The sequence below is a fragment of the Xenopus laevis genome, chromosome 5L, assembly GCF_017654675.1.
Source record: "Xenopus laevis strain J_2021 chromosome 5L, Xenopus_laevis_v10.1, whole genome shotgun sequence".
Lineage (NCBI taxonomy): Eukaryota > Metazoa > Chordata > Amphibia > Anura > Pipidae > Xenopus > Xenopus laevis.
The window spans coordinates 46,773,060-46,785,347 of record NC_054379.1 but is presented as its reverse complement, the minus strand read 5'-3'; the positions used below and the strand labels follow the sequence as shown (position 1 = coordinate 46,785,347).

The window sequence follows — 12,288 nt, the reverse complement described above, 5'->3', positions numbered from 1 at the left end:
CTTTTATTGGAAAAAAGCACATTCCCATTAAAATCTGTAACATGTTTGTCTTGCTTTCAAGAGAAGTAATTTGCAGAGTTTCTGACTTCCCAAAAGCACATTTTACTGCTTTACTCCATTGCCTCACCTATGCATAATTTGCTATTTCACATGGTCCACTGCATTCATTAAGAACTAGGGGAAAACAATTAGAATCACATTATGTGGGCTGTGAATAGAGCTACTCTGCATCTCAGGTGAACTTGTGCATGAATATACATATAGAAAAGATTGGTGGACTAAGTTTATTATTCTTTTTAATATTTTTAATATGTTTTTTAAAATATATATATATATATATATATATATACATACACTATGCAGGGATCAGCACACTCTTGTGAAGATGAATCAAAGTGTTTTTATTTACAACACAGCATTGTCCCCACCTGGGGACCTTTATCAAGGATATATATATATATATATATATATATATATATATATATATATATATATATATATATATATATATATATATATATATATATATATATATATATATATATATATATATATATACACACACACATATATACACATACATTTTTATTGAATATTCATAAGCAGAAGGTGAAACAATATAATTGTGAGGATAAAACAAAGAGATGCATGTAAAACCAAATCAGATTTCCTCATTGGAAGGTTAACAATACAATTCTCGAAATATAATTAGATTAAAGGTAATACAGATTACTTTAACTATTTTTTGGATTTGAATTAGTAAAGGGTTGGGAACCCCAATAAAAAGCAAAGCAAAGAAAGCAGCTAAACTGGTTCCATAATACAGGCATGTAACCGTGTATCCAGAATGTTTGGGACATGGGGTTTTCCAGATAAGGGATCTTTCTGTATTTTGCATCTCCATACCTTAAGTCAACTAGAAAATAGTTTAAATATTAATAAACCCAATAGGCTTGTTTGCCTCCAATAAGGATTAATTATATCTTAGTTGGGATCTTACTCTTTTATTGTTAAAGACAAAAAAGGGAGTTGTTTTTAAAAATTTGGATTATTTGGATAAAATTGAGGCTTCCCTTAATTTAGAGCTTTCTGGATAACAGGTTTCATTTGCATGAGAACTTGATGCATTAAGTAACCCAAAAGTGCACTTACTTAATTTAATGCCCATAACATCTAAACAATAATGTAAGAAACCAGGCATATTAAAGGAGGATATTGTTTCTTTATCAGAGAATTTATAGACTGTGGGGTATCCAGAATAATTAAAAGCAGCGGAAGAGCCAACCAAGCTAACACCAAAACACCAATTAGAGCGAGAGTTTGGTCTGAATGCCTATTTTCTGGATACACCCAATACTATAAGATCAAGGTTCATACAATGTTCTTGTGTATTTGACCATGTTATGGACTGTCAAATGGTACTGAAGAAAGTAACCTCTTTACTTTGAAGTGATCCTGACCAAACTAAATGTAATGTAATGCAGTGTGGTCATAGGTCAGTGAACTATGTGTTTTTTGCCCAATTTAGTTACTTGCAAAAACAAACCAGCAAACTCAGCAAAAAACAAAATCAACATGACCTATAGTTAACTTTTAATGTACAGCCATATCTTAAACAGTAGTTTTTTATTGTCAGTATCACTTTAAAGCAAAGAAGTGGAAAATTTTTGAATGGCCAAGTCAAGTCACCTGATCTGAACCCAATTGAGCATGCATTTCACTTGTTGAAGACTAAATTTTGGACAGAAAAACAGCAACTGAAAGCAGCTGCAGTAAAGGCCTGGCAGAGCATTAAAAAGGAGGAAACCCAAAATCGGGTGATGTCCGTGAGTTCAAGACTTAAGGCTGTCATTGCCAGCAAAGGGTGTTCAACCAAGTATTAGAAATAAACATTTTATTTTCAGTTTTTTAATTTGTCCAATTACTTTTGAGCCCCTGAAATGAAGGGATTGTGTAAAAAAAGGCTTTAGTTCCTAAGATTTTTATGCAATCTTTTTGTTCAACCCACTGAATTAAAGCTGAAAGTCGGCAGTTCAACTGCATCTGAGTTGTTTCATTTAAAATTCACTGTGGCAATGTACAGAACCAAAATTAGAAAAAAGGTATCTGTCCAAAGATTTATGGACCTAACTGTGTGTATATTTATATGTGTGTATGTATATATATCTATCTATCTGTGGTCAGGCAACTGTTGAGTAGAAGAACATCAGTCAGCCTTTCTGAACAACAACTGCCTGATACGCAAGTGGACCCAACATTTCAGGCATCAGGGTGTGATGGCAGGCCTTTGTCACCCACCCATTGGAGATAATAATTGGAAAATCCTGAAATTGACATGCCTTACTGTCTTCTAATAATAAGTAGCATAACAACTTCATAACTGGCGCACTTAATGTAAAGTTTACTCTACAAAAATGAGTCACACTAAGCACATACGTTGCCAAGCAACATCAGCATCTTCATAAAAGCTACATTATCAGAGCACAGCATTCAGAAAAAGGCACAGTAGATTTACCTGGCATGCTCTTCAAAGCCACAGCATGCCTGGAATCAACTACAATGACACTCAACTCACACACATATATATGTGTCTACCTACCTCTGGACATTGCTATAAAACATTAACATGCTAAAATCATTCATGTGACTTAATTCTTGAAAAGGTGTTGCAGACTACGGATCTATTACAAATGGTAAATATAGATAGATATACTAAGCCTTGCCCTCCCTTCCAGAATCAAATCTGAAGTAGAATGCTCTGTAATAAAAAAAAATGGTGCCTTGTACTTGATCCAAACCAATATATAATTAATCTTTATTGGAAGCAAAACCAGCCTATTGGGTTTATTTAATGCTTACATGATTTTCTAGTAGACTTACGGTATGAAGATCCAAATTATGGAAAGATCCATTATCCAAAAAACCCCAGGTCCTGAACATCCTGGATAACAGGTCCCATAAATGTACTGTATACGTATACTAAATTATCTAAATGATCTGTCTGCATAAAACTTTTATTTTTATTATCAGTATTCAGGCAATTACCTTAACATATCTGATAACAGCTGACAGTGTTTTAAAGGACATTTCACCATTGTGGTTGCGGTTTTTTGAGAACTCTTACAATACCCATTTGTCTGGAAGTCCCTATTATACACCGCTGCATATTTTCTTGCAAGCATTTGTTTGTCAATAATGGCACATATAAGCCTCATTATATACCAAGCCCAGGCTAGTTTAGTAAACTTTTATAGGTTATGGATCAAGTTCTACCTATATCATTGTCTTCCTTTGCCAGACACATTGTAGTCGGCATAATAGCATTAATTTTAATAATGAAACCATCTGTTAACCCTTCAACAACACAAGGGTTATTCATATAGTACAAGAGATTATGGATGTACTTAAATTCAGAGACGCTGGTGGAGAGATTAATGAGGATACAATATGTAACTGCATTTGAATGGTGAAATAGAGGTTAATACAGACAGAAGCAGAGCGGAGATCTCTTAGCTTACCTTTGGTAAGTTCTCTATGGGGGTCGGGGCTGGTGTCTGTCCATGGCACAAGAAAAGCTCCTCTTTTCTCTGTACATCTAAAATAAGCTGGGCCACGTTATTTTCCTGAAACCGCGTACGTTTTCCCAAAGCACCTGGAGGAAGAATGAAGACACGTTTCAGGTTAATTTAATGGCTGTCAGGGAGCAGTCCTGCTCGGGCTTACTGGAAAAAGAAAATCTACCTCAGACAACAGCTGTTAGCAAGACTGTTAACCTTTCCTTCACCAGCAGAAGAAAAGCCGAGATGCATCCTGATGAGTTCTAAGCATCCGTAGATATTTTGTTTGAGAGGAATCACCATGCTTTTCTATAGCACCTCTGCTGCATGCTACTGTGCTGATAGCTCACCAGTTCACTAATACTCCTCGGAGTTCCCGTCACGTATGATAATAAAGAGGAAGTGTATTCCTTTGTCTTAGAAAATCAGTAACTCTTATAATAAAAATGATCAGTTCATGTTCTCTGCTGCTTGTATATATATATGCATCTCTCATCTCTGTATGCATAAACCAGACATAGAAATGTATGTGTGTGTGTGTGTGTGTATATATATATATATATATATATATATATATATATATATATATATATATATATACATATATATATATATATATATATATATATATATATATATATATATATATATATATATATATATATATATATATATATATCAAATGGGAACTGATGTTCGTTAACTAGCATAAAAAAGATGCTGCCACAGTGGCAATTTGGCCAAAAATGTGGGTCCCTAACAAATTCACCCTGACACTGCATATAGTATATTGTTGCAGGTCAGACAATAAAGAAGTAGGCTGCACTAGAAAACTCAGGAGGCAGCTGACAACAGAAAAGCTATGAAATATTCTTAAACGGATGGTTCACCTTTAAGTTAACTTTTGATTAACTTTTAATGTGTTATAGAGTGCCCTAGCCTATAAACGCATAAGACCACCCTCTGAGATGTTCCTTTTTGCGTAATAAAACATTTTTTATTTGCATCATATTTTGGATTTATAAGTCCAGTTTTTGTGCCAGCCTACCATTGAATGGAGAATGTATGACATTACCTCCCCAAGCTGAATTTCTGGGGCTTGAGCACCTAGACCCCCTGTTAGCATTGGTAAGTGTACCTTACTGCTTACAAGTTCTCAATACTGGATATTTTTCTTTCCTTTCCTTTCCCCTCTCCCCCCCTTTTTTACCCTTTCATCATTATGTGCCCTATTCCTAGCAACTTTGCAATTGGTTTTCATTATTTACTTCTTATAGTCTTTGAATCATTTGTCTGCATCTTTCCATCTTTTAAATGGGGGTAACTGACCCCAGCAGCCAAAAACTATTGCTGTGGGAGGCTACAATTGTATTGTTCATTTTAACGACTCATTTTGCTATGTAGGCCCCCTAATATTCATATTCTCATCTCTTGCTCAAACTCCTGCCTGGCTGCTAAAGTAAATAATATTTATTCAATTGGTGATCGCAAAACGTGTAAGGTATCTATCACGCAGCAACCACTTTCGCTTTTCTAAAGCAACAATAAAAAGTGTTTTTTACTCTTGAGCATAGCGTGCTCTACATTTTTTCTTTTTTTGTTCTGGATGATCGCAGTTTGAGGAGTTCTGCCCTGATTGCAGGCACACTGAATCCTCTATAGTCCCTCTGAGAAACTCAGCAAGTGGAGCAGGGGTGAGTCTGAATTATTTCTAGAGTAAATTAAGACCCCAGCAACCAGATAGCTGTCGAAATATCAATTGGAGAGATGCTGAACAAAAAGCTAACTAGCTAAAAAATCATAGAAAATAAAAACCAACTGCAAATTGCCTCAGAATATCAATGTCTACATCATATTAAAAGTTTATTTAAAGGTGAACTACCCCTTTAATTTTATAGAGAAAAAAGAAAAACCATCAGAGACCATAAGGTTAAATAATACATCATTATGTATCAAAGATAAAAAGTTAGGCACTCAACTCCAAACATAACACGCGTGTAATAAATTCGAACCAGCTCTAATTTTATGTCGGTGCTGATGTAAAATGACAGTTTAACAATTTGATTTAAACATAAAGAAATATAGTGCAGGGAGTAAAACTCAACAGTGTCAGAAATGACAGGATAATCAGAGAGACGTCATATCATGAGGGATATGCCAATGCTGAAGCCCTCTGCACGCGTTATTTTTAAACTCCATAAATCTGCCTACAATGGAAATTAAATAAGCGGAACTTGCATACTCAGCTGAATGTACAGTTTGTTTTGACTAATCACAATCAGGCAGGTGCAAACAATTTGTGACAGTGAAATGCACAACAAATACATTACTAAGCCAGACAACCATAATGGCTCTGAAAGCAAATAAAAATAACAGATTTCATAGCAGTATGCAGATACACGGATAGATCAAAGATAGATGACTGATGCAATTTTTATAAGAGAAGTGATTCACACCAACAGAATTCTGTAAATGGTAATACAGTAAGTAATGCAGGGATCATAAGAGGTACTTGCTTTAAAGGGGTGGTTCACCTTTCAGTTAACTTTTAGTATGCTATAAAATGGCTAAACTAAGCAACTTTTCAATTGGTTTTCATTATTTATTTTTTATGTTTTTTTAATTATTTCCTTTCTTGTCTGACTCTTTCCAGCTTTCAAATGGGGGTCTCTGACCACATCGAAAAAACAAATGTTCTGTAAGGCTACAAATATATTGTTACTTTTTATTACTTGTCTTTCTATTCAAGCCTCTCCTATTCCAGTCTCTTATTCAAATCAATGCATGGTTGCTAAGGTAATTTGAACCTTCACAACTAGCTGAAATTGCAAACTGGAAAGCTGCTGAATAAAAAGCTAAATAACAAAAACCACAAATAATAAAAAATGAAAACCATTCGCAAATTGTCTCAGAATATAACTATCTACATCATACTAAAAGTTAACTCAAAGGTGAACAACCCCTTTGCGTTCAACCCATTGTTGTCATGGCTTTTATTGAACATCTCCCAGTCATTACATTATTACTGTTAACTTCTAACTATTCCACTCACCTATCCCATTCACCTCAGCCTAAAATTCCTCTTGTTCCATTGTGTCATGGCTGACATGCCTACAAGCTGGAGTATTGTTAGTGACCGTGAAATAAGACATTTATCATTATAGTGACCATCCATCATTTAACAGTCATTACATCTCAAAGACTGCCAAAGCAATCTGCTCTCCTGGTATCAGCAAATGCTTTAAAGGAGAAGGAAAGTCTTCATGCACTTGGGGGTGCCAAATGTTAGGCACCCCCAAATGATTGTATTGACCTGAAACCCCGGGCCAGTACTCCAATCAACAGAAAACTGCACCAGCCCAGGGTTATACCAGTGAGCACCACGGAGAGATCCTCTTCCGTCTTCCTTTTTCTTCACGCAGCTGCGCATGCACAGTTTAACGAAAAGCCGAACTTTAACTAAAAAGTTGGCTATTTCGTTCAACTGCGCATGCGTTTGCCCCGGGAAATTTGAAGCAAGAAGAAGCCGGAAGAGAATCGCTGCGTTGTGCTCACTGTTATAACCCCGGGCCAATGCAGTTTTCTGCTGATAGGAGTACCGGCACAGAGTTTCAAGTAAGTAAATACAATCACTTGGGGGTGCCTAACATTTGGGAGATGTTCAACAAAATCACATCAATATATTAGGCATGTATTCAGTAATACAACAATGATAAGTCTAGAAACTGCATAATAAGCTGGAGATCCAACAGAACTTTAATTAAAGTTAGTCAGCACTAAACTGAAAATACCCGAATTTTGTATGTAATCTGCACTGACTTAATTACTGCAAAGGTTTGCAATAGGAATCCACTAAATCCATTATTTCAGTTATGGATCCAGTCAGGATTCAGCCTTTTTTCATTCTGCTGAACGAAATGTGAATCCTTATAATCGAACTTTTTTTGTCATGCAAACAAGGAAGTTAAAAAAAAGTTTGGTACCCTTCCTGGCCTTAATTTACATATGCAAATTAGTGCAAAGTTCCGCACAAATCTTTCGCGAAGGATTCGACTGAATCCCAAAATTGTGGATTTGGTCCATCCCTAGTTTGCATGAATTTCTAGAAGGCTAATCATATTCTTTGCTTTTCTGCCCTGCACGTTGGCTTAGTTTTATCTGTATGTAGAACTGTGCCACTACTTTTTTTGTTTATTCCTAGACATTTGTTTGTAGTTTGCACTCTTCCACAATCAAGTGTCTTTATTGAAAATCTGGTATAAATTCTTTATTGTATACAGAAGACAACTGGATAACATAAACAGGCAATTTGGCATCAGAAAGCTCAGAATTACAGAAAGGCTGTCTCCCATAGAATCCATTTAATACAAATAATCCAATATTTTAAAAATAATTTCCCTTTTCTCTGTAATAATAAAACAGTACCTTGTACTTGATCCAAATGAAGATATCAGTAATCCCTACTGAAAGTAAAATCAGTGTATTTTGGGTTTACTTAAGGTTTACATGATTTTCTAGCAGACTTAAGGTATGGAGACCTATATTACCAAAAGACACGTTATCCGGAAAACCCCAGGTAAAGAGCATTCTGGATAACAGGTATCATACATGTACAAGTCATTTTATGCGAACACCATTAGTTAGAAAAAAAAATACTTTCTTGTAAAGTTTTAAAAAAAAAATGTATTACAAAAATAGTATGTTTAGCACAGTAAAAAGCATTGCTAATCATATAACTTCGGAGCTGCTGGCCAGAATATATTATATATCGCGAATTTAATCCCAAATCATCTAATTACACTATCAGCAGGAAACATTAATTATTAAAATCAAAGTGCTCTACAGTTAATGGGAATATTTAAATACAGTAACAATAATGCATACTTCAAGAGGAAAACAGTGCCATTATGATGGGAAGAGAGCAAACTGTGGTCTAAGCTCTAACACTTTTCATATACAGCGGAAATTCTGGGAAATAAATCGGCAAGGTCATCAGCTTACTGGGTATTTCATGAGAAATAAAGAAAAATAAAAGGATTATTGAAAGTCTTCCCAGAATTGCTTTGTAGCTATTAAGTGTGTCTGCAAAAATGATTTAGGTAGTATGTAATGCACACAGAGAACATGGTACCAGAGGCACAGTTGTTACCTGCACTCTTGTAAGGAAGTAAAATATGCAGTACATTGAGTGAACATGTAACATGTCATGGCATGGCTGTAGGGTACCATTATTTATTTTCAGTTGCAACAGCTTTGCGTTTGGTATAAGTGATGAGAAAAGTTGCAGATGCTGCAATTGCTTCCTGTTTACGTAAGGTTTTTGTGACAAATTCTCCTTATACTACACAAATATAAATACATAATAATTAAGACTGTGTGCACATTAAGAAATCCAGCATGGTGTATGTTTAGACTTGCATATAGTCAATTTACATTTGTTCTTGTTTATGGAATCATCTTTGCATAGCAAAATAATGCACATTTTTAGCACCACTCATGCATAAATAAGGGTAGTAACGACATGATTATTTCAATACATTTAAACATACTAACAAGATAAAGGAAGGCTTTCAAAATCACAACCTTCCAAGTGCTGCAAACTAAAGTTTCTAGACATTTGCAGCATTAACATACAGTATGTGGTCTTAAGCTGGAAATTATATGTGCAACATTTATAGATTTACAGGCTTAAAAACCATAGGACACGTGTACAATTACAAGTTCAAAGTACAGTAAGCAGTACAATTTCAAGCACAATCACCATGTTTTTCCAAGTATTCCAGTGTCAATGCATCTTGAGGAGACAGTGTACTTGTACTACACTGGATAATGGGTTTTATGGATAACGGTTCCCATACCTTTACAGCCAAGTCAAGTACTGGTATTTCTCAAGGGAACACTATGAATGATTTCAATACATAAAACGTTGGTTAAAAGGGATAAATCAAGAATTAACAATGTATACAATGGGATCAGGACAAGATCTGATCTCTTTGTTGGGGTTATGAAGGATTTTTTTTTTTTTACCTTTTGGATTGATTGGTTGATTTTTACTGGGGACATGCAAGATAGAAGTACTTTACGGGAAATGATATAGGGGTATTATGAACACAACAGTCCCCCCTCAATAGGAACTATGGCAATTAAAGGGCTCCTCTCAGATGGCAGCTGCCTCCTTTTCACTAGAATGGAAAATGCTCTGTCTATGAAAGACAGTCGTTCACTTGAAAAAACAGAATTTATTGTTCTGATCAATAATCCTGTCCAGCTTCATAAAAAGCAGAATATGGAAAACAGGTGCTGGCTGTTTTGATACAATAACCAAAATGCCGATGTGCCATTGGCATACAAAAGAGCTAAACTTTCTCTTGACAGCATTGTGCAGATGTTTGCTGAACTCCTTTTGGCAATCAAGAAGGTTGGCATATATCTGCCCAAAATATTCAAAGCCTCTGAAAGTTAACTGGGATCTTGAAAATATTATGAAGAATCCTGAATGAGTCACTCCAATTTTAGATACATTTAACTTTGCAGAATTATATGACAGCATCTTTGCAGATGTAATCATAACCCATTCTTTGTGCAAGAGAAACAACTGGCCTTGAATGTGTAAAGGAGAACTAAAGTCACTGGGGTGATTACAACAGCTCATCTGATACCACTAAAAACTGCTCCGGCCTGGGGTATTTCTGTATCGGCATCTTCTTTGGCTTCTTCCATCTTTTTTTCTTTCTCGGCAGGCACATGTGTAGTATAGTGAAAGCTAACCTTAGACGCAAGAAACTGGCTTATGCACCATCCTGCACACGTGCCTGTCCAGGCCCACAGAAAAGAATGAGAAGAGGAAGGAAGATTGTGCAGATGACATTCTTCAGAAATACCCTGAGCTGGTGCAGTTTTTTGCTAATAGAAGAATGACCCAGCATTTAAATAAATGTGAACATAATCACTGGTGGGTGCCTAAGATTTGGCAAAGTAAAAGAGAATATTTAGCTTAGTTTCAGTTTATATTCTATGAATGGGAACACCCAATTAATGTGGAAAATGTTTTGTATACTGAAAAAATGTAATGTAAACAACTTTTTTAAAGCTTTAATGCTACAGTAGAACAACAATTTTATAAGCCTTGAATTTAGTTTCCCAGATTATTTCGGCCCCATGTTTGTATGATGCATTTTACATTTTTTACATTTGTCTTACCTGTTAAATTGATCTGTAGACTGGTAATGTCTTTGGCTGCATTCAGATGCTCTTTTGCATTTTTGTAGTCATAGTAATAAAGACACATGTAACTACACTCCAGATGCTGTTGCACAAACAAATCTTTGGCCGTTTCTTCCAAAAACAAGTTCTTACATTTCTGAACTACAGGAAAAATAGGAGAAAACAAAGGAAAAGTAAGTCATAATTTCAAAGTTATTCCAGTGACCAAACTGAAAACACATGGAATTGGATCCTTGAACGTAAAACATAATATCTTATTTTCTTAGTCAAGTCTAATCTTGGTCTATAAACCTACAAATGGATGTACAAAAATGAACAGCAACTTTTCTTTAATCAAATTTCATGTTCCCATACAAACTTCCTATTGTTTCCTTTTGACAACCACATTTTCCAGAGCTTTTTTCTTTTTAAACAACATAAAAGCTTGTGAATTATTTGCTTTATTTCTGCCTTTCCAGCTTTCAAATGGGGGTCACTGACCCCAGCAACCATAAACTATTGTTTTTCGAAGGCAAAATTTTATTGTTGCTGCTTATTATTACTTATGTTTATATTCAGTTTTTTCTCATATTTATCTTCCAGTCTCTTATTCAAACCACTGCCTGGGTGCCAAGGTAAATAAGACAGTAGCAACCAGATAACTGCTGGAAAACCAAAATAAGGAGCTGCTGAACAACAAGCTGAAGACTGAAAAAACATAAAATGAAAACCAATTGCAAATGGTCTCAAAATATCAATATACAGTATACATAATATTAAGGTTAACGTAAAGGTAAACTACCACTTTAAGGAAAGCTGAGTTGCCTCGACCCATAATTGGTATAACTATGTCATAGTCAATGAAGTGTAATACCAATAAGTACTCATAAATTCAAATCAGTCTAAGACTGAAATACAGAAAGCCAATAGAAACAGTACTCACATAATATAATAATATAATACAACCTAAAAACACAAGATAAAAGAGGTTCTCTTTAAAAAGATTGAGAGTCTATGAGGGCCGTGGAGAAGGTAGCTCCTCCCTCAATAACGAGGTGACCAAACAGAACCTTCCTCAGCGCAAAGGGAAAAAATCAATAGTTAAACTGGTCAAAAACGGGCCTATAATATAGTTATGTGAACTGCTATCCAGAATGCTTGGGACCCGAGGGTTTTGGATTTGGGGGTTGAATTTGGATCTTCATATCTTAACTCTACTAAAATCATGTAAACATTAAATAACCCCAAAAGGATTGTTTTGCTTCAAATAAAGATTAATTATATCTTGGTTGGGAGCAATTACAAGCTATAGTTTTGAATTATTTGATTAACTTTGGAGTCTATGGGAGATGGCCTCTCTATAATTTGGACCTTTCTAGATAACTGGTTTCCAGATAATGGATCCCATACCTGTACCTGCTTCTGGCTAATTTAGTATCATACAGGAAGCAAAACATTGCCTTCCCTAGATATCTAGACCATTCTCAATGTGTCTGCACATAAGTCTAGCTAATCCAATCACAGTTTT

General features: G+C 35.2%; 1 protein-coding gene across 1 annotated transcript in view; it reads right to left on the bottom strand.

Moving 5' to 3' along the window:
• The window catches only part of ttc27.L (tetratricopeptide repeat domain 27 L homeolog), a 216,572-nt gene that overhangs the window by 137,182 nt on the left and 67,102 nt on the right, over positions 1-12,288 (bottom strand). The window contains exons 7-8 of the mRNA XM_018263013.2: positions 10,758-10,922; positions 3,519-3,652 (exon numbers count right to left, since the gene is read on the bottom strand). Coding sequence (XP_018118502.1) covers positions 3,519-3,652; positions 10,758-10,922 — 299 coding nt within the window. The remainder of the gene's footprint in view (positions 1-3,518; positions 3,653-10,757; positions 10,923-12,288) is intronic.